The 22,157-nt window shown below is 42.3% G+C and overlaps 2 protein-coding genes across 2 annotated transcripts in view; both read left to right on the forward strand.

Annotated features, from left to right (window-relative positions):
* The window catches only part of LOC124280295 (transient receptor potential cation channel subfamily A member 1 homolog), a 106,561-nt gene that overhangs the window by 72,278 nt on the left and 12,126 nt on the right, over positions 1-22,157 (forward strand). The window lies entirely within an intron of this gene.
* Positions 8,243-11,715, forward strand: LOC124280296 (ankyrin-1-like). The gene is made up of 7 exons (XM_046716196.1): positions 8,243-8,437; positions 8,854-9,034; positions 9,644-9,736; positions 10,101-10,178; positions 10,452-10,529; positions 11,368-11,439; positions 11,642-11,715. Exons 1-7 carry the CDS (start codon positions 8,265-8,267, stop codon positions 11,693-11,695), a joined length of 729 nt encoding a protein of 242 aa, XP_046572152.1. The 5' UTR covers positions 8,243-8,264; the 3' UTR covers positions 11,696-11,715.

Genomic DNA, 22,157 nt, shown 5'->3' on the forward strand with positions numbered 1-22,157 from the left:
ATGTCTACTATTCGTGAGCTCAAGCAGATCGCGAGACAGCGGGGTGTAATTGGTTATTCTAGAATGCGGAAACCAGCCTTGTTGAGGTTACTAGGCCTAGAAGCCCCTCCAACGGGAAAACAACTAAAACTCCAAGCAAAAGAGCTAGGGTTGACGGGTTATTCCCACCTGGGGAGAGCCGGGTTAGTCGCATTATTATCACATGACCCCGTAGCAAAGCCCCCCACTGTAAAACAACCAAAAGTTCAGGCACACGATTTGGGGTTAGGTGGTTATTCCCGTATGAGGAAGCCACAGCTTGTAGAACTATTACGGCAGAATAGAGCTATTGACCTAGAGTTCATACCCACTGAGTGTGCTGTAGGTAACTATTTGAGAGGCTGGCGCATTCTAGTTGACAGGAACTTAGACATCGCCGATATCAAGCCTCTAATCGCTGATAAAGTCAATCAGGAACTAAACAATCTGGGAAGTATAAAGTTTCAAATCACAGTGAAAATGTCACTCGATAAGAACGTGGGGGCTGGGGTCACTGAGTACGTTCAGCCTTACTTCCGAGGTAAACAAGAGGTCGTGACTCATACAGAGACTATAGACGCATCAATCGATATCAGTTTTCAGCAGATACGAGAATACCTAGAACGCTACACACACATGGGGTCCGGGTGGGTTGTTGATAAAATCGATAATGTCTATCTAGACATAGGTAACTACGTGCCGTTCAGAGGCGGGTCATACCTAGACTTGCCCCCCTACTATAAGAAAAAACATGCCATGGTCAACGTCAAGAATAGAGGAGACGATTGCCTGAGGTTAGCTATCAGGTCAGCCTTGTTTCCAGCTGACACTAATTCGACCAGGCCTTCTAGTTTTCCCCAAGACGATGGGCTCAACTGGGATGGTATAGATGAACCAACCCCCATATCCCAGATCACTAAAATAGAAAAACAGAACAATATAGCCATAAACGTCTTTGGGCACGAAGCTAACACAACAATAGTGGACAGGGTCAGTCCGTTGGGGGAACCCCGCCGCGTTATCAATATATTCATGATCCAGTGAGGTGATAAGTACCACTACGTGTGGATAAAACATTTTAGCAGGCTGTTGTACGACCAATCGGCACACCGAGAAAAGAGTCACTTCTGCGAACGGTGCCTACACGGCTTCATACGAGCTGATTTATTAGAATCCCACTGGGGGGATTGCCAAGGCATGGGGCAGACAGCCATACAAGTTGACATGCCCAAGGAAGGTGACAATATCCTAAAATTCGACAGCCACAAGAACCGAATGTCCGTGTCTTATGTCATCTATGCCGACTTCGAAGCCTTGGTCAAACCTGTTGAGGTTGCCGGTACCCCCAACGCTCTACCCACAGGCGAGAGCTTCACACACAAAACACAGGAGCATGAGGCCAGTGGGTATGGATACGTGGTCGTCTGATGTGATGGGGAAACGAAAGCTCCGGTAGTGTATAGGGGTCCCGACGTGGCTGAAAAGTTTCTAAAGTGTTTGCAGGAGGAAGAAAAAACTATCAGGAATGCACTGTACACAGTCGCTGCCATGCGTATGACCCATGCCGACCGGCTAGCTCACGGCTGCAGCACTCACTGCCACGTGTGTGACTCACCACTGAACGGTGATTCGGTGGCCATGAACCAGTATCTACCCACAGAGGGATTCGAATGGGCATCTTCCAATATCGATGTTATGAGCATCGCACCAGATTCGAACAAAGGTTATATCCTCGAGGTGGACTTGGAATACCCCAAGGCATTACTCACATCACACAACAGCTACCCCCTGGCTCCTGAACGTATGAGGGTTAACCCAGACTGGATGTCTGAATATCAACATAACTTGTTAGGTAGGCGGGTGGCAGACGTTGAAAAACTCGTGCCCAACTTAATGAATAAGACCAAGTACATTGTCAACTATGGCAACCTACAGCTGTACCTGTCGTTGGGTATGAGGCTGACCAAAATACACAGGGTGCTCGTGTTCAACCAGAGCCCCTGGATGGAGCCATACATCAGGATGAACACAGACCTCCGAAAGCTTGCCACAAGTGACTTTGAGAAAAATCTCTATAAGCTCATGAACAACTCGGTGTTTGGTAAGACTATGGAGAACCTTAGGAAACGTGTGACCGTGAAGCTGGTTCGGTCGAATGAGGAAGACAAGCTCAGGAGACTGATAGCCAGCCCGGCATTCAACCGGGGCAAGATATTCACCGACGACCTGGTTGCCCTACACATGAAGAAAAGCCACATCAAATTCAACCAGCCTGTTTACGTGGGGATGAGCATCCTCGATTTATCCAAACACCTGATGTACGATTTTTACTACAACGAACTGAAAAAACAGTACGACGACAAATGTGAAGTGCTGTACACTGACACGGATTCCCTGCTGATGGAGATTCGAACCGAGGACATGTACGAGGACATGAAAAACGCCTCGATTTGTATGACACCAGTGACTACCCCAAGGACCATGTCATACACAGCACGGTAAATAAAAAGGTCATAGGTAAGATGAAGGACGAGTGTGCTGGCACGCCCATAGCCGAGTACATAGGTTTGAGATCCTAAGATGTACTCCATCCTGAAGGCCGACAATGGTGAGATCTGGAAGGCGAAGGGTGTTAAGAAGTATGTGGTGAAACAACACATCAAACACGCCAGATTCAAGGAAGCCCTGTTCAAGACCCGTACCTTTAGGCATAAAATGAACACGCTTAGAAGTGATGGGCATAGGATATACGGACTGACTATAAATAAGACGTCCCTGTCGCCGATGGACACTAAGCGTTGGATAGCTATTGATGGGATCAACACGTACGCATACGGGCATGAGAAAATTGAACCAAGAACATAGGTGTACATAAACACGATACCCTGTCGGGGTGACGACGATGTCACGGAACCAGAGAAAGTTTGAGACTATTTACTGCAGCCCGCGTGGGTACTGGAAAGGAGCTAGCGCCGTACATAAGCTGGCTAAAATGGCGCGAGTACCCCCGGAGGAGGCCAAAGCGTGGCTTGAAAAACAAGCCCTGTGGCAGATCTATTTACCGACACCACGCTACGTGCCTAGAAGGAAGTTTGGTATAAACATACCCAATAGCGTTCACCAGGCCGACCTCCTGTTCCTACCCCACGATAAGAGGTACAAGTATGCCTTAACCGTCGTGGACGTGGCCAGTCGCTACAAGGAAGCTGAACCATTAACCGCGAAAGACTCGGCCCAGGTAGCCCGCGGATTCGAACGCATATACAAACGCAGTCCGCTGACGTGGCCAACAGAGCTGCAAGTTGACCCCGGGCGGGAGTTCATGGGTGCTGTGTCACACCTGCTGGACAAACACGATACCAAGGTCAGGCATGGCACGGCCGGAGCCCATCGCAGCCAAGCCATAGTTGAGAGATTCAATAGGACTTTGGCTGGGCGCTTATTTGGGCATCAGTATGCGAGAGAGATGGCCAACCCAGGGAAACGATCGACTGAATGGGTAGCGCGGCTACCTGAGGTGGTCAGCCATCAACCATGAAGCCACCCGGCTCACTGGCAAGAAACCAGCAGACGCTATCAAACTAAAATCAATAGTGGCTGAGTCTGCTGCACCATTGCGTGGGAAGGAGAAACAGATACCAGATAGAGCCCTAGTGAGGTACCTATACCAGCCGGGGGAACACAAGGGTGATAGCCGTAAGCGAGCCACCGATCCGATATGGTCAGTCAAAACTTACAACATAGATAAAGTGGACATCAAAGCAGACGAGCCTAACTTGTACTACTTGAGGGATGGGCCAGGGAGAGGGTTCGTTAGAGAGGAATTATTGATCATACCGTACGGCACAATGTTACCTCCTGTCAACACGTACATAGCGGTACAGTAGTGTCACGCGTGGCCGGGAAGTTAACTGGGGATTCAAACAGTAGTAGACAATGGCGGGTTAGATCTAAGGGTCTGACAAAAGCTTTATTTGTGAAATAAAACTTTACAGCGACCTTTCTAGAAAGTGATCTCATACCCCCATTACTTCTACTACTCTATGAACCTGATGTTGATACTGATAAAAGCGGCGTGAAACACAAACGCTTACTCACTCCTTGTAAACAGCATTGTTTACTATATGCTGGAGGTGCCAATTACAAATAAAATAACATGTATATCATAACGTTTCATGTTGATTTATTTCTTTTGTTTCAGAAACAACAATCTCTATCCAGTGATGAAAGCCGTGCTGTCACGTGTCTCGAGATTCTCATTAACAAGGATATGGAACTATACAAGGACAAAATAGAGCTAATCTATTTGAAAGAGGAAAGACTCAGACAGACCCCTCTACACTTTGCGGTGATGTCAGGAAGTCTCGACAGCGTCGTCAAATTAATTGAGATGGACAAGAACAAAGAAAAAGATCCACTCTTACATGTAAGTGTTGGTGATAGAGCCTTCCTGATACATGTAAGTGTAGGTTATAGAGCCGTGCTCATACATGTAAGTGTTGGTTATAGAGCCTTCCTCATACATGTAAGTGTTGGTGATAGAGCCTTCCTCATACATGTAAGTGTTGGTGATAGAGCCGTGCTGATACATGTAGGTGTTGGTGATAGAGCCTTCCTCATACATGTAAGTGTTGGTTATAGAGCCGTGCTCATACGTTTAAGTATTGGTTATAGAGCTTTCCTCTTATATGTAAGTGTTGGTGATAGAGCAGTGCTCATACATGTAAGTGTTGGTTATAGAGCTTTCCTCATACATGTAAGTGTTGGAGATAGAACCTTCCTCATACATGTAAGTGTTGGTGATAGAGCCTTCCTCATACATGTAAGTGTTGGAGATAGAACCTTCCTCATACATGTAAGTGTTGATGATAGGGCCTTCCTCATACATGTCAGTGTTGGTGATAGAGCCTTCCTATACATGTCAGTGTTGGTGATGGAGCCGTGCTGATACATGTAAGTGTTGATGATAGGGCCTTCCTATACATGTAAGTGTTGCTGATAGATCCTTGCTCATATATATATGTGTTGGCTATAGATTGCAGCTCCTGGACGTATGTGGGAGGCAAATGAATAAATATATGTGGGGTTTTCGTTTCTCATACACAAGGCACCATATGTGCATCCCTTGCCCACACCAGAAACCAATAATGATAAGTCCGAATCTGGGTTCGTCCCGATCCCGTGTGTGAAGACCTGACCCGTCTGGAATGCCATGAATCATACTCAAACCCAACTAAGGCGCTCGGTTTTCCAGGAAAAAGACAGACATGGCATGACTCCGGTCCACGTGGCAGCCACTTACCGTCAAGTGGACATCATGCAATATTTGATAGGCAAAGGCGCTGAAACCACCATGAAGGACAATGAATCATCTTTTCCTCTGCATTACGCATGCTCAACAGGAAGTTTGGAAATGGTCAATCTCCTCATTAAAGAGGGCAAAGGCAACATCGGGACGGTAAGTGACATTGTAAACCAAAGATTTCATAACTCAAATCACATATGTTTGCCCCTGTCAGAATAATGAAGCCTTTTTTAGATTCATAATATTTATAAACATCGCAAATGCCACAGAATAACACGTCTCCTCTGTCCAGTAAAACAGATTCATTCAGGCGTAAAAGACAAAACAGTGGTGAAAATAGTGTGAATACATTACTCGTCCTCAAACAGCTCATTGCCAGAAACACTCATATCAAAACTACAACGAGTACAAACCTCAGCAGATCGCATTGGCAAAAAAGTGTCCAAGAGAGAACATATCTCCCCAGTATTACAAGCCTTACAAGGTTGTCTATAAGAGCCAGAATGGAGTACAAAATCCCGATTCTTGCCCACCAGTGCTATCGTGAAACTGCTCCTGACTACCTCAATGAATTGGTGACCAAACATGTTCCATTGAGATTTACGATCAGCTGATCAACATCTGTTGGTCGTCCCAAGACGTAAACTAAAAGCCTTTGGTTCCGCTCTTTTAGTTATGGAGCCCCATCACTATGGAACCAGGTGCCACTCGAACTCAGACGATCAACATCACTTTATTCCTTCAAATGTGCCTTGAAAAACGTTCCTCTTCAGAAAATATTCAGTGTTTAACAAATATATCCTGAAATATTTTGGCGATTACGAGTGGGAAGTGACTGGTCCTGAGCAGCAAAAACGAAGCCCTCAGTTTCACATTTAAGACCAGCCGACTTCATCCAGGCGAAGGAGTCGGTGGGATTGCTATTCTGTTCAACACACTGCATGTACACACGATGCAATGGCTTCTCAGAAAGCTTCTCCACAAAAGACCGACTCTGGGTAGACTTGGTGAAGGACTTCACCTGGTTTACTCCCATCAATGTACCGTCCAGTAGTACATCGCCATCAACAAAATCAACCTCAAATCCCAGATTCTGTCCAACAACCTTGGCACGCTTAAAATAGCTGTGGAATTCTTTGCTTTCATCATGAGTCTTGACATGCATCACCAGAGGATCACCCGATAAATAAATATGTGCAAAAGTACACAATAAAATTCTATCATGAATAGCCTCCACATTAATCAAACCCCGACCTCCAGAGTTCATTGGCATATAAACGGTTGAGAGAGGAACGAGGGTGGTGGGCTCTGTTATCAGACATGATCCTTCTGGTCAGACGGTCAAGACTCTGGATGTCTTGTTTTGTCCAATCAACTATTCCAAAGGAATAGGAGAGGACTGGCACAGCAAAAGAATTTGTGGCTTTGACCTCATTCGTGAGGGACAGAGTCGTATGCTTTTTTGTAGTCAATCCAGCACATGGAGAGGTTGCGGTGATAGTTTTTAGCCTCTTCCAAAATCATTTTCTGTACAAGAAGTTGATCCTTGCACCCCCAACATCCCTTTGTCGCTCCCTTCTGCTCTCTGTAAATTGTATCATTGGAAGAGCAGTAAGATGACATGAGGTTTGCAACCGTATTATTATTATTATTATTATTAGTTGTCTGGGACGCCGGAAGGTACTGCGTCTCGACATACCCGATCACCGTGTCAAGGGCCTCCTTTCACGAAGCAACGTTTACTGAGGTTACCCTTAATTCCCATTCTTTAACATTGCACTAAGGTTACCTTAGTGACTTACGATCACGTTAGCGCTTTGTGAAAGGAGGCCCTGGTTACGTTCTTGGTTTCTGTGCGTTAAACTTATACTCTCGCCAAGACCTGCATCACTTTGTTCGTTCAAGTGATGTCATTAGGCGACAAAACCCTGTCTTACATATTTTGGAGAATGTCCGTTGGAAGAAGTGTCCGTTCTAGACTACGACTATATGATAAGCAATGATTACACATTGATTACAAAATGCCATTTGGAAAGTGTAATCCAAAATATAACATATGTTATACATGATAAACATTCATGAATCACAGTCAGTTAGTAATGATATCAGGTGTTCGCGGGAGGGTTAGCATTTCCTACCCAGTCATTCTCACCCGTCAGAAACTACGTTATTTTGACTTTAGCAGTCAGAACAGAAATCCTTTATTCACATATATGAAGACACAATTCAGCACTGATCCTTGCGACCGTCGGAGATTCTTGACTAAATGTCCAACTGACAAATTTCATATAAATGTTATAGACGAGGAATACAGTAGTTGTAAACTTTGTTAATTCAGTGATCTCCTGTGGAAAGAGGAATTCTGGGGAACATATGCATGTTTCCATGTCCCAGAACGTGTATGAATCTATATATACATAGAACACATATCGTGAAAGAATAGTGTGCCAATGCTTGTTATCGATGAAACATGTTGGCACAATTCCTCCTTGAGTTTCAGAATTGTTGTATGACTGACACAGCCTGGAGTTGAAGGTTCATGTTTATCCTGTATTTCTATGTAGCTCATCTTTAACGTTTGTATGAAACAGGGGATACGTATCGTAAAGCAGGCTTTATTTGTTCTCACAGATGATGGGGCAGAGAGCAAAGGGAGGTAACACTTGTCTACATATCGCTATAGAAAACGGACATGAAGGAATAATTCAAACGCTGCTTAAGAATGGTAAGTTTTCTTTCTGTTGTCCAACTGAGATGGAATGTGACTCTAGTGTATGTTTCACACACCGAAATAATGGGATTATGTGGTCTTAAGGTCACCGTGATGTTCCTGGCTGACCACATCAACCTTATTGTGTATACTCTCGTATGTATGGTCTTAGTCACTCACGAAGGTGCAAATGTTTTAGATGCGCAGGTTTCCGTCAAACGTGACGACGGTATGTGTCCCGTGCATCTGGCCGTCATTTCCGGAAATCTAAATGTGATACAGTCTATTGTATCCCTGACTGGGCGGCAGCAGCAGGACGTCGCGAACAAGGCTGGGTCGACACCCCTTCACCTCGCAGCACAATACAACCAGCTGGACATAGCCAAATACCTGATTGAAGAAAGGTACTCCTCTGCTGTGAAGTTTAACGCTGCTTTTAACATCCATCCGTCCATCACCCTCTACCCACCCACCCATCTATTACCCACTCATCCATCGATTCATCCATCCACCTATCAACCACCCATCCGCCCATCATCTATCCACCCATCGATCAATCATCATCCACCAATCATCCATCCACCCATCGATCAATCATCATCCACCAATCATCCATCCACCCATCGATCAATCATCATCCACCAATCATGCATCCAATAGTTCAGAACGTGGCGTCAACCATCAATTAATCAAGAAACGTTAAGCGCTCACATGGTGTTATCTAGTATGATTGTAAATATAGTGATTACCGTTATCACAGACCCGAACACGGCATTAAACATCCAATACCATCACAGACGAACTACTGCTTGTATTGCAGGGTGAACATTGGGGCGACTGATAACGAATCCAATACTCCACTACACGTAGCTGCCTCATTCGAACACGCAGATATAATCCGATTGCTGATGGAGAATGGAGGAAAGATCAACGTTAAAAACCAGAAGGGTCAGATACCGTTACATCTGGCGGCTCGGATGGGGCACATGCAGTCGTTAAAGGTAAGTAATCAAGAGCCATCTTCACAAATACTTTTAGTTGTGTATATGGAGAAAGGGAAAGTAAGTCGGCAACCGTGGTCTTTACAAATACTTTTACTTGTGTACCTTGAGAAAGTGAAAGTACGTCGGCAACAGTGGTCTTCACAAATACTTTTACTTGTGTACACGAGGACTGTGAAGGTAAGTAGGCAACAGGGTGCCGTTGTACAAAGTAGCCATAGCACAAAGGTGATCGCAACTCCCATACCTTAGCATAAACTTACGACAGTCGTAGCGCTAAGATTGTTTTGTACAATGACACCCTGTGGCTCCTTTCACGAAGCAACCTTTACTAAGGTGAACTTTAACTCCCATTCTTTAACATTGCACTAAGGTGTAAGTCACTAGGGTAACCTTAGTGCAATGGTAAAGAATGGGAGTTAAGGTGAACCTTAGTTTAGGTTGCTTCGTAAAGGAGCCCCAGGTCGTTAAAGAATTGCAAGGCAATGGGGCAGCTGTTAACGCTTCTGTTAAACACATTGAGACAACGGTCAAGGCTTGTGATCTTCACAGAAGACACTTGCAAGGCAGAATTAATCAGCCTGTGTACAAGAATCCACCTTGTTTCAGTATCTCCTGGACCCTCGTCTCTTGAAACACGGGAAGGAGTTCATGGAACTCAAGGAGGAGGAAAACGGGAACTTCTTCTTCAAAAAGCTTCAGGTCAGGATGAGATAACAGACACAGACTATGACAATTAGATTGGACATTTGTAACTTGGTAGTAATTCACGTTTGCATGGCTCATCAGGTAGGTACTGGTGATAAACATAAACAAGTGGTCAGTGTGTGGCTGTTTTATTCCGGCTGTGATCAAGGCTATTATTTAAGGGAGGTAACTCTGCCGCGATTCTTTTCGGCATCAGTTAACCGTAGGCCTTTCCATAATGAAGATGACCCATGCTATATTTAATGGTCAGTTAGACCGGTTATATTTTAGTATAAATGAATCATCTGTACTCCAGATTTAGCAGTGTCCCAGCTTTATTTAGGTGACGACTGATCGGAAGGAGAACTCTTTATTTCAGCATATTTCAAAGCAAAACGGCAAGGATGTGGAATTCAAGGTCCGGAAAGCAGTAGAAGATGTTAGAGATAAGCTGGAGGTATGAGGCCAGAATAGACTCTACAGTCTTTCCCGTCAATTCCAAACTGCAAGAGTAACATCTTTTTTCAACCTTTTCTAATTGCTGTTACCAACATCCAAATATTTATTTGTTATGGGCATATCCTTCCATAATGACATACTCCAATGTGGATTAGACAGTCCAGTAATTGATATTGTGAGCCTCTATCCGCGTCCATGGTGAACGACGAGACGTCTCTAACGACCAGTATACGTTCCTGCTCACAAACTCTTCTGTTACTGTGTTTTTCAGAAAGAGGCTAAATCTGTTGATGACAGGATACCTACACAGAGAATCTACCGGATCGTACAGGCGCTCGGGCCCCCAGAAGTGAGTGAGTGGGGTGAGTGAGTGAGTGAGTGAGTGAAAACACTGTGACACACTGAGGAGACGGTGATTTAGACTAACTTCATTCAGAAGTCAAAGCCGATTCCGTCACTTGGAATTTTAGGTAGATACTTGAATTGAAATAGGAAATACTGGACTTAAAAAGTTAAGAATTGCAACGCATATTGTATATGAATTGCAAACGAATTGGGAAGACATCACAGTGTGTAGTAAAGTTTGAGAGAAGATGTTATAACAACCTTGAAGAACAGTTCAGCCATTTGGGTCGGTAGCCCATGGCGTTGACGACCACGACTCTCTGTAATGTCCCAGGCTGATTTAAGTAGAGAGAAAATGTCTGTGCACATTGTTGACCATGATATTCTGTGGATGCAGTTTTACTGGAGCTGAGCATTGACGATTTAAGCACGGTTAGCACTGGGGTTGTCTCCCTTAGTGGCGAAACATCGATCTACACAACTTGCAAACAGTACAACATGGGGTGTCAGTAGCTTGCAAAGAGTACAACATGGGGTGTCAGTAGCTTGCAAAGAGTACAACATCGGGTGTCAGTAGCTTGCAAAGAGTACAACATGGGGTGTCAGTAGCTTGCAAAGAGTACAACATGGGGTGTCAGTAGCTTGCAAACGTCGCATTGCTAGTATATACACAAACAATGGATGACATAAAAATATCTTTTTCTGTAAATCGTGGGTGGTGCTGCTGTGTTGCTAATTTGTTTTCAAGTTACGTTTTACAGACATAAACGTTCTTATATTGAATTTTCATGCATAGAATATACACAATTCTGCCTGACTCCCACTTCAACCATGCCTTGCAGGAAGTTCATGCCGAGGAACAGGAGAAGAAGGCTGCTAGACCAACCAGGACATCAAGGGTTGCACCGCATTCAGTAAGTGGCAGTGCATTCAAGAGGACAAGTGACTCTAGTAACAGTAAAGAATTTGTAAAAGAAGGCTTATACATCTGGAATTTGTACCAGTCTATAATTACCGCGACCTTTTGTCTTATGACTATGATCTTTTATAAAGTATATATGCTTGGTACAGTGCATAATTCTCTCTAAATGCTTAAAGATGCAGTTATGTCCACAGGCATCATCTGAGACAGGGAACAATTCAACAAAATACGTGAAGGTGAGTGAGTGAGTGAGTTTGGTTTATCGCCGCCTGGAACAGAATTCCAGGAATATCATGTCGTGTCAGCTATGTTGGTGAGACCTAGTATGCTGCTGATATGACGCAGCGAACCGAGATTTGAACCCACACTCATAGGTCTGTGTTTGGTCCAAGGGCCACAACTCAACTGAGCACATTGCGCCTCCTTACAAGCCCTTGCCTCGTAGTCTTCAAACGTTTAGACGCCACTGGCGTACCATACGGGGCAAATTCGGCACAGGTACGGGTTCATGGTGTCTTGTTTCCCGTCCTTTAGAAATTCCTGAAACTGATCTACACAGACAACATCATCAACACCGAGGACAACTTCGGCAACACGGCCCTGCACCTGGCGGCCCAGAACGGACACACGGGGATTGTAAAGGTAAACCTCGTGATTCTGATTATGTGGACACACGTGGAAGTGGGTCAAAAGTAACTATTTACTCTGATCAATCTGATTTAATCAGAATATTTGCTTCCCCAGCTTAATTCCCCTAAGGATTACAGGGCCGTAGGGAGCCCAGGGGGAGCCGTAGGGAGCCCAGAATCTTTTTACAGATTAATTTTTGTGCATCAAACTATTGATATAACACTGTTTTATGTCAGACAGTGCTATAGAGTAACAATAGGCGCACATCCTTACAATGGCTATTTTATAGTATGATGGTATTTCAGGTTAAAGCAGATATTTTTCAATATTTAGTAGTGATTTGTATTGAGAGTAATATATGCATTTGGAAGATTCTGAAAGAGATAAGTTCCAACTCTGAGTCAGACAGTCTTATAATCTTTGTTTAAACATATACATATTGTATCCCCAGTGGGTATATATGGAGTTTATATGTTTTTCTTTTATTTGAACAGAAAATGCTTTCAAATCACAAAGCTGAGCATGGTCGAAAAAATGACAGCGAAAGAACGGCGCTCCACCTAGCGGCTGAGAATGGACACACACAGTACTGATTTAGTTTTTATTGGCGTCTCAAAAAGTCTTTAGATTGATTTATTGAATTGCTTAATAAACTGCCCGTTTTATGTGATGTTTGTTTCATATTTATCTATATAAATTCAGAAATTCGGGTTTGTTTTTTTCAGATTTAGCTTCAAAAGTATTTTGAAATGACCAGTGCCGAAAGCGAAAGCCACAAAAGGATTCAAATACAGATTTTTGTTCGGCGGATATTTATGTTACTTTTCGATATGTATTCACGCCGGTGTTGGTGCTTATGTGAAAGCCTACGTATATTTAATGGAATCAGAGTTTCAGCGAGAATCTGTTTCATGTTGCCAGGACAGTCCAGGAGATACTGGCAGTTCACAAACATGGCGTGTTTGCAGAGGATCAGAGTCGCAACACGCCTCTACACCTGGCCGCCAGAGGGGGACACAAGGAAACAGTTCAACTCCTCGTCAAGAATGGAGCGGACGTTAACCAAATGTAAATGCTTAAGATCTTAGTGTCTCATCAGAGTAACCATCTAGGGCTTACTTCCCGACGTATGTACTATGTTTGTGTGTGCGCGCGTGCGTGCGTGCGCGCGAGTCTGTTTGCTCTGGTTTGATTTAGAATTGGAATTTACTGCTGATAACGGTACAGGAAAATTAATTAACAAGGGATAGGGACCCAGCAGAGTGTATCTAAACATTATTAGGTTAATATTGTGACCGGAAAACGATTCATGAGATTGTTATTATCTTGCAAGCGGAAGTTGAAAATTATCATATTAATTATTATGTTTATAAAGGTAGGCATTTCTTCGATAAAGAATAACTGGGCATGAACTCTTTAAAATAATCGTGTTACTTCATGATATATTTTCCTGAAAAGTACAATTACGAATAACGCCTCAATTAACGTCTGAAATAATGTCATAACGTCACTGCGAGAAAGACATGAAAAACCACTTTCTGTCGTTCTAATAAATGTGTTTTGTAGCAAGTTTGAACACCGCTCTATCTGCATATTATATTAGTATATTAGCATAGTATACATATTCAATATTGTTACAGGAACGTGCGTGGAATGACCCCTCTTGACCTAGCTGCCAAACACGGTGAGGTAGAGATCTGCGAGATGCTGGTCAAGAAGGAACAGCTGACGTGGGCGGGCAGGGGCGGGAACGTAAGTGCGACCAACCCTGCGTGAATGTCCCACGTGTGTATGTGTTTGTGTCACTGTCTGTATGTATCGTCGGCGGCATGACAGCTCCACGAATCAGGACCAGACAATCCAGTGAGTGAAACCATGAGCAACAACCCCCCTGTTTTGACACCTCGTTACCCAAATCGCGTACCCTTGGTACTCCAGGTACTGAGGCAACCAGCACTGGATGTGGGGTACCATGCATATCCCAACGTAGGAGAATTTGGGCCAAGAACATTCCGAAAACATGTGCAATTGTACAATGTATCTGCTTGTATAATTATGCCATTCACGCTCTTATGTAAGAGCCACCAAAACAAAATGCTAGGTATTGTTTGTACTCTGGGCCTATGGCCCTATAACCGAAATAAATTGAATTTGAATTTGAAGAATTTGCACTACACAAAAGACAGACGAGAGAATGGCATACTGTTCAGTGTACCCAACCATTAACATGGAACATATATTTTGCTAATGAAGGGAAGACCCTCTGGATCTGAGCAGTTTTCCCACAAGCTTATACGTATTGATACGATTGGATTGTGGATTATCATGAACATATATATGTATGTATATATATATGCATGCATATCTTTATGAATGTATTCTGTTTCTAGTTCCTCAATGTATTGTTATTTATAACTATTGTCATTATCATGAATGTATGTAGTTTGTGTCATTACTTAGGTTAGCCTAGGGGTTCATGCGTTTGCTCGTCAATCTGAAGACCCTGGTTTGATACCCAACATTGGTACAACGCGTGAAGCCCGTTCAGGTTGACCCACCCATGATATGGAAGAACTTTCGTTAAATGGTGGCAGGCCATCCTCACTCACCCTCTTGATATATGATGTAAAACCTCCTGTTCTATACATACGACTTCACTGCTACTCGAGTGTTTATTCTACAGGAAGGTCCCCTCCATCTGGCCTGTCGGGAGGGTCATCTCAGCGTGGCCATGCTCCTTCTCCGGACCAAGGCGGACATGACGTCCAAGAACAGCGAGGGACTAAACTGCCTAGATCTGGCCATCATGCATGGACACAAGTAGGACATTATCATAGTTATTATTACGTTTTACAGATTAGATAATAATTTGCAACAGAGAGGGTTCGGTGATGCTCGTCATCAGCTCGGGACCTTGCCCCTTCTACACGCAGCCCAGACAGCGAATGGGACATCTCCCAGGAAACGCTGCCTAGTCGAACCAACCAAGAACTTTCCGGAGAATATGTAGACTCCCCAACACTGCAGCCTTCTGCATTACCCAGAATGTCAGAAGGGCATTCGCCTGATCTGCCCAAAGAGGTCAGGAGGTACCAAACCAAAGGGCACCGAGAACAGTGTACTTGGGATGCAAGCGAGACATTTCAAAGGCGAGGTCCGCATATTTATCATGCTTTTCCTGAATTTTGCCAATCACGTTGCTGTCAAAAAGAGAAATTTCAATGATATAAATAGATTCATTGGCTTTGTCAAAAAGGACAAGATCATGTTTGATGGCTGGAATTCTTCTGAGACTGTATTTTGGCCTATTCCAAAGAAGCTTAAAAGCATCATTTTCCATGACGCCCTGGACATGTTCAGGGTCGTACCATGGATGGACCTCGGAGTCAAAGCCACAGGCATGGCGAAGACGGTAATAGAAGCAACGAGCCATCATGTCATTTAAGATATGCTGTTTGTGCCAAGGAAGGGCATATACACCAATACGCTCTACTTGCCAGTTCCTATGTGATTGTGAAATGGGATCCATACTAGGTCTGTCAAACAGCTCATTTTAGATCCTGAGTATGTTGAGTGACTGATTGTAGTGTTATTATCACTCCACCCGAATTATATATACTAACATAAGTAAACACTGCAAGACGACAACCGACATTAAATGCCATGTCGGTATATTTTTTAACAGATAAAATATTTTCTTATATGTGCTCCACAGACTCCAAAAGGTAGCAATATCTTTCTTCAATTAAAAAAATGAAGTAGGTTATGAAAGCGGGAACAGTTGACGAATTTTCTAATTCTAATTTTCAAAAGGGACATTGCCCGCTACATCTTGCGCCATGATTTGTGGAAGGAACCTATGAGGAACAGTTTCAGTCCGAAAAAGAATCACAACAAAGGTGTCTCTAAAAAGATCGTAACACCCATGAGGAGGCTGATTCGAACCATGCCAGGTGAGTAGAAATGTAGCTGTAGTGTAAATTGCTTGATATTATACGTGGTGGGCGAGCTGTCTAAAGCGCCAGGCTAGTGATCCAGCGAGGTTTTGGTGTCGGGATCGAGCCCAACCTGCGACCGGGTGTAAAAACCTTGGAGTCAACTCACACATGAATGCGTGCAAACACCAAGTGACTATGTGTCCCAGTCCACCCAGCTGTGAATGAGTTCCTCGTAAGGATGGGAAAGTTACATTGTCTTGAAGCGCCTAGTGGCTGCAAGACTTGTATGGTCCCTAGGGAGTTGAGATTGATTATACGATGTGCTGTTCTGACTGACATCCATTGATCGAGGGAAAAACAGCACCGTGAGCAATTACTGGTTGCGTGGATATGTTAGCTGTATGAATATCCTATAATAATAAATAATTATACATTCATACAATCAGAAATGGAACACATCAATACTCCCTTGTGTGTGGAGGAGAACCAGCCACAGTTTATATATGTTTGTATATGTTCATAACGGGTGCCACCGGCGGGGCTAACACCCGGTATCATCACTGTTTCATAGTGATTCACAAACACTTGCTCCGTTACCGTAGCTTATGATGTCCATCACTAGATTGTCAGGTCGAGTATTTACAGATCTCCGTCATATAGCTGTCACATTGCTCAACGTTAAACAGAGAAACAATGAAACACATGCTCAGACCATACTCGGAATTGTACAATCGGAATTAACAGAGATTTCTTATGATTGTGGAAAGGGTTTTGTCGCTTGTATTTACAACACACGCACGCACGCACGCACGCACGCACGCACGCACGCACGCACACACGGAAACCTAACATACGGGATATTGGACAAGTATATAACCGGACATTTAGGACCACGTACAGGATGTCCATCAGAGACAGTATTTTCACCAACTTGTTTGTTTTAGATTTGGCCTACGAGGTGTTAGACAGATGTACAACAACCAAAATCAAGAAGGAAACAGGCAAAGACCAAGAGAAAGGGAAAGAGCAAGAGAAAACGAAAGGGAAAGCGAAAGGGAAGGAGCAAGAGAAAGGAAAAGAGGAAAAGAAAATGGAATACAACTTTGAATTTGTTGATGATCTGTATGAAAACTGGGCAATTCCAGGTAAGAGTGGTAGCTGTCAACATCGATCTTATCACTAATGTGTAACGTTTTGTGAGGTGGGTTATGTGACATATTAGACGTTAGTACATACCTTGTTTCAGCATTGTGCATGTCGAAATATCCATTGTATTAGGAAATAGTTTCAGAGGCTTGTGTGTCTATTACACATTACACACTTCTGTTGATCATAGCAAACATTATTAATGTTTTGTAGCCCAAAGAGCCCAAATGATATTCCACCAATACTATTTTGGGGTAGGACAATAATAGAGATTTCCACATGGTACATTATGTGACGTTCAATGACATGCGATGATTTCCACATGGTACATTATGTGACGTTCAATGACATGCGGTGATTTCCAAATGATACATTATTTGAGGTTCAATGACATGCGATGATTTCCACATTGTACATTACGTGACGTTCAATAATATGCAATGATTTCCACATGGTACACTATGTGACGTTCAATGACATGCGATGATTTCCACATGGTACATTATGTGACGTTCAATGACATGCGATGACTTCAACATGGTACATTATGTGACGTTCAATGACATGCGGTGATTTTCACATGGTACATTACGTGACGTTCAATAATATGCAATGATTTCCACATGGTACACTATGTGACGTTCAATGACATGCGATGTTTTCCACATGGTACATTATGTGACGTTCAATGACATGCGATGATTTCCACATGATACATTATTTGACGTTCAATGACATGCGGTGATTTCCAAATGATACATTATGTGACGTTCAATGACATGCGATGATTTCCAAATGATACATTATTTGACGTTCAATGACATGCGATGATTTCCACATGGTACATTACGTGACGTTCAATAATATGCAATGATTTCCACATGGTACACTATGTGACGTTCAATGACATGCGATGATTTCGACGTGGTACATTACGTGACGTTCAATAATATGCAATGATTTCCACATGGTACACTATGTGACGTTCAATGACATGCGATGATTTCCACATGGTACATTATGTGACGTTCAATGACATGCGATGATTTCGACATGGTACATTACGTGACGTTCAATAATATGCAATGATTTCCACATGGTACACTATGTGACGTTCAATGACATGCGATGATTTCGACATGGTACATTACGTGACGTGCAATGACATGCAATGATTTCCACATGATACATTATTTGACGTTCAATGACATGCGATGATTTCCACATGGTACATTACGTGACGTTCAATAATATGCAATGATTTCCACATGGTACACTATGTGACGTTCAATGACATGCGATGATTTCCACATGGTACATTATGTGACGTTCAATGACATGCGATGATTTCCACATGGTACATTATTTGACGTTCAATGACATGCGGTGATTTCCACATGGTACATTATGTGACGTTCAATGACATGCGGTGATTTCCACATGGTACATTATGTGACGTTCAATGACATGCCGTGATTTCCACATGGTACATTATGTGACGTTCAATGACATGCGGCGACACCTCGTGTCCGACCATCTTTAGATGTGAAAACTAAAAATTGCGAATCAATATTTTTATGTCATTATGAATTCCATGTGACTGGTGTAACTCAGCAATAACGGCCTGTGTGCCACACAAACAAACGCTTTTAGTGAGTAAGTGAGTCAGTTTAGTTTTATGCCGCTTTTAGCAATATTCCAGTAATATGGGAACACGAGAAATGGGTTTCACATGTTGTACCCAAGTCGGGAATCGAACTGGAGTCTTCAGTGTGATGGGCGAAGGCTTTAACCACTAGGCTAACTCACCGCCCTCAGACGTATTTCGATGTACAGTGACACAAGTATATATACTGAACCGCATAAAAAACGCAAGTTTTTCAAAATGAATAAATATTCGACAGAACATTCTTAAATATTATAGTGTAACTAAACGTTGGTTACCTTTGTTGTGAGAAAACAGTTTGTTAATGTTCAGGTTCTGTTTGGTGATTTCGCTTGGATATTGCACATCGCCAAAACGCAGCAATTGAATTTGCCGTGGGATCTGGTTGCAGAAGTTTGTCATGAAAATCACGATGCGCATTATGTCACGGACACATAGGGGTATAAAAATGCTCCAAATCAGTTTGAAATCACTCCCAACAAACGCCCACCAAGAATGCCAAGGTTAACGACGCAACAGAGGGAACAAGCCATCGGCCGTCTTGAAGCTGGACAGAGTGTTGCAGATGTTGCCAATGCATTCCATGTGCACATAACGACCATCTACCATCTTCAGGAACGTTTTGCTGCTACACAGACCACTACTGACCGCCAACGTCCTGGACGTCCGAGAGTCACAACACCACGGCAAGATCGACACATTCAACGTTCGCACATCGGGGATCGATTCTTATCTGCCAACGAGACTGTCCGGCAGACTATTGGACGTCACAACCGAGCAATAAGCGGAGATACAGTTCGGCGCAGACTCAGAGCAGTCCACCTCCGTTGTCGTCGTCCAGTTCGACGTCCTATCCTCACACCGAGCCATCGTCAGAATCGTCTGCAGTGGGCTACGTTGCATCGAAACTGGCGTCATCAACAGTGGAGACTGGTATTGTTCTCTGATGAAAGTCGGTTTTGCATTTCTCATGCTGACGGCCGAGTTCGAATATGGCGAAGACGAGGTGAAGGCTGTGCTGACGAATGTGTAATGCAAGATGATGCATGGGGAGTTCCGAGTGTTACGGTATGGGCAGCGATTGGCCTGAATCAGAGATTAGGGCCAGTATTCTTCCAGAATATTGGGCCAGGTCGGGGAAATGGAGTCACTGCCCAACGTTATATCGACCAGATCCTCCGACCCCAGGTTGTGCCATTTTTCGTCCGACACCAACAACACATTTTCCAGCAAGATAATGCCAGGCCCCATACTGCTAGAGTCACTCAGGCATTTTTCCAGCAGCATAACATCCGACTACTGCCATGACCTGCTGTCAGTCCCGATTTAAACCCGATCGAACATTTTTGGGACGAGCTGCAGAGACGACTGAATGAAGTCCGACAACGTTCGACAACTGCAGCAGAACTCCAGGCAGCCATCATCCGGACATGTGCGGCAATCCGTAGGGCCTTTGTCAACCGTCTGATTCACTCCATGTTCAGGCGGTTCATAGGTGTAGTGAATGCACGAGGTGGACATACGCGCTACTGACTTGTTGGATCAATTTCGATTTTGTCTTCAAGGCAAAGTAAACCAACAATGTTTCCATGCATTGACTGACATGCCCCAATCATCATGCAACAAGTGTTGATTGTTATTATGTACCTGTTTTCATGTATAATCTGTCAAAAGTAAAGTTTTTCAAAATCTGGATTTTGACTTGCATTTCTTTTGCGGTTCAGTATATTATGAAAGAAATCCATAAAGATCACATAGGAAGAGATTATTTTACTTTCAATGCACTTTCAGTAGAACTCAAAATATTTATACAAATTAAGCAAAGTCAACTGTGGAATTTCATATTTCAATTCACTGATGCAATTATCTAACTTGTGTTTAAAAACCAGGTACTATTATGATTCTTTCCATCAGAAAAAAAGAAGAAGAAATCTGATAAGGGGAACCTAGAAAACCAAACAGTTCCATACACAGAGAAGGCCAGCGTCATCAAAAGGAACCACCCACTGTCGATCATGGTAATGCAGCTGTCAGTTAAAGCATTTCAGTGATTTCTGTAGAATATTCTGCTGAACATATGCTCTGAACTGATAAGGAACGTCACATTAACGGAATAGCCGAGTAGGTGGGGAACGTCATATTACCAGAATATCTGTGAATGGCGTCATGTTACCAGAATAGAGGTAAGTGAGTTAAGGGGAACGTCACATTGAAAGGCAGAACACGCTCACGCTCACGTTTAAGTCACAGATGTACTATATATATTTATATCACAGATGTACTATATATATTTATATCACAGATGTACTATATATATTTATATCACAGATATACTATATATATGTATATCACAGGTGTACTACAAATATATCTATATCACAGATGTACTATATATATTTATATCACAGATGTACTATATATATATATATCACAGATGTACTATATATATTTATATCACAGATGTACTATATATATTTATATCACAGGTGTACTACATATAAATCTATATCACAGATGTACTATATATATTTATATCACAGATGTACTGTATATATTTATATCACAGATGTACTCTATATATTTATATCACAGACGTACCATATATATTTATATCACAGGTGTACTACATATATATTTATATCACAGATGTACTATATATATTTATATCACAGATGTACTATATATATTTATATCACAGATATACTATATATATGTATATCAAAGGTGTACTACATATATATCTATATCACAGATGTACTATATATATTTATATCACAGATGTACTATATATATTTATATCACAGATGTACTATATATATTTATATCACAGACGTACCATATATATTTATATCACAGGTGTACTACATATATATTTATATCACAGATGTTATATATATATTTATATCACAGATGTACTATATATATTTATATCACAGATGTGCTATATATATTTATATCACAGATGTACTATATATATTTATATCATAGATGTACCATATATATTTATATCACAGATGTACTATATATATATTTATATCACAGATGTACTATATATATATATATATATCACAGATGTACTGTATATATTGATATCACAGATGTACTATATATATTTATATCACAGATGTACCATATATATTTATATCACAGGTGTACTACATATATATTTATATCACAGATGTACTATATATATTTATATCACAGATGTACTAAATATATTTATATCACAGATGTATTATATATATTCATATCACAGATGTACCATATATATTTATATCACAGGTGTACTACATATATATCTATGTCACAGATGTACTATATATATTTATA

Source organism: Haliotis rubra, unplaced genomic scaffold (assembly GCF_003918875.1).
Source record: "Haliotis rubra isolate DU_JTF1 unplaced genomic scaffold, ASM391887v1 Scf264, whole genome shotgun sequence".
NCBI classification, from domain to species: Eukaryota; Metazoa; Mollusca; class Gastropoda; order Lepetellida; family Haliotidae; genus Haliotis; species Haliotis rubra.

Excerpts from the sequence above, each read along its gene's own strand:
- LOC124280296 (XM_046716196.1), top strand. The coding sequence starts at position 8,265 with ATGTGTCCCGTGCATCTGGCCGTCATTTCCGGAAATCTAAATGTGATA. Across the intron at positions 9,035-9,643 it reads GGCACATGCAGTCGTTAAAG|TATCTCCTGGACCCTCGTCT; the intron begins GTAAGTAATCAA and ends ACCTTGTTTCAG. Across the intron at positions 9,737-10,100 it reads TCTTCTTCAAAAAGCTTCAG|CATATTTCAAAGCAAAACGG; the intron begins GTCAGGATGAGA and ends TCTTTATTTCAG.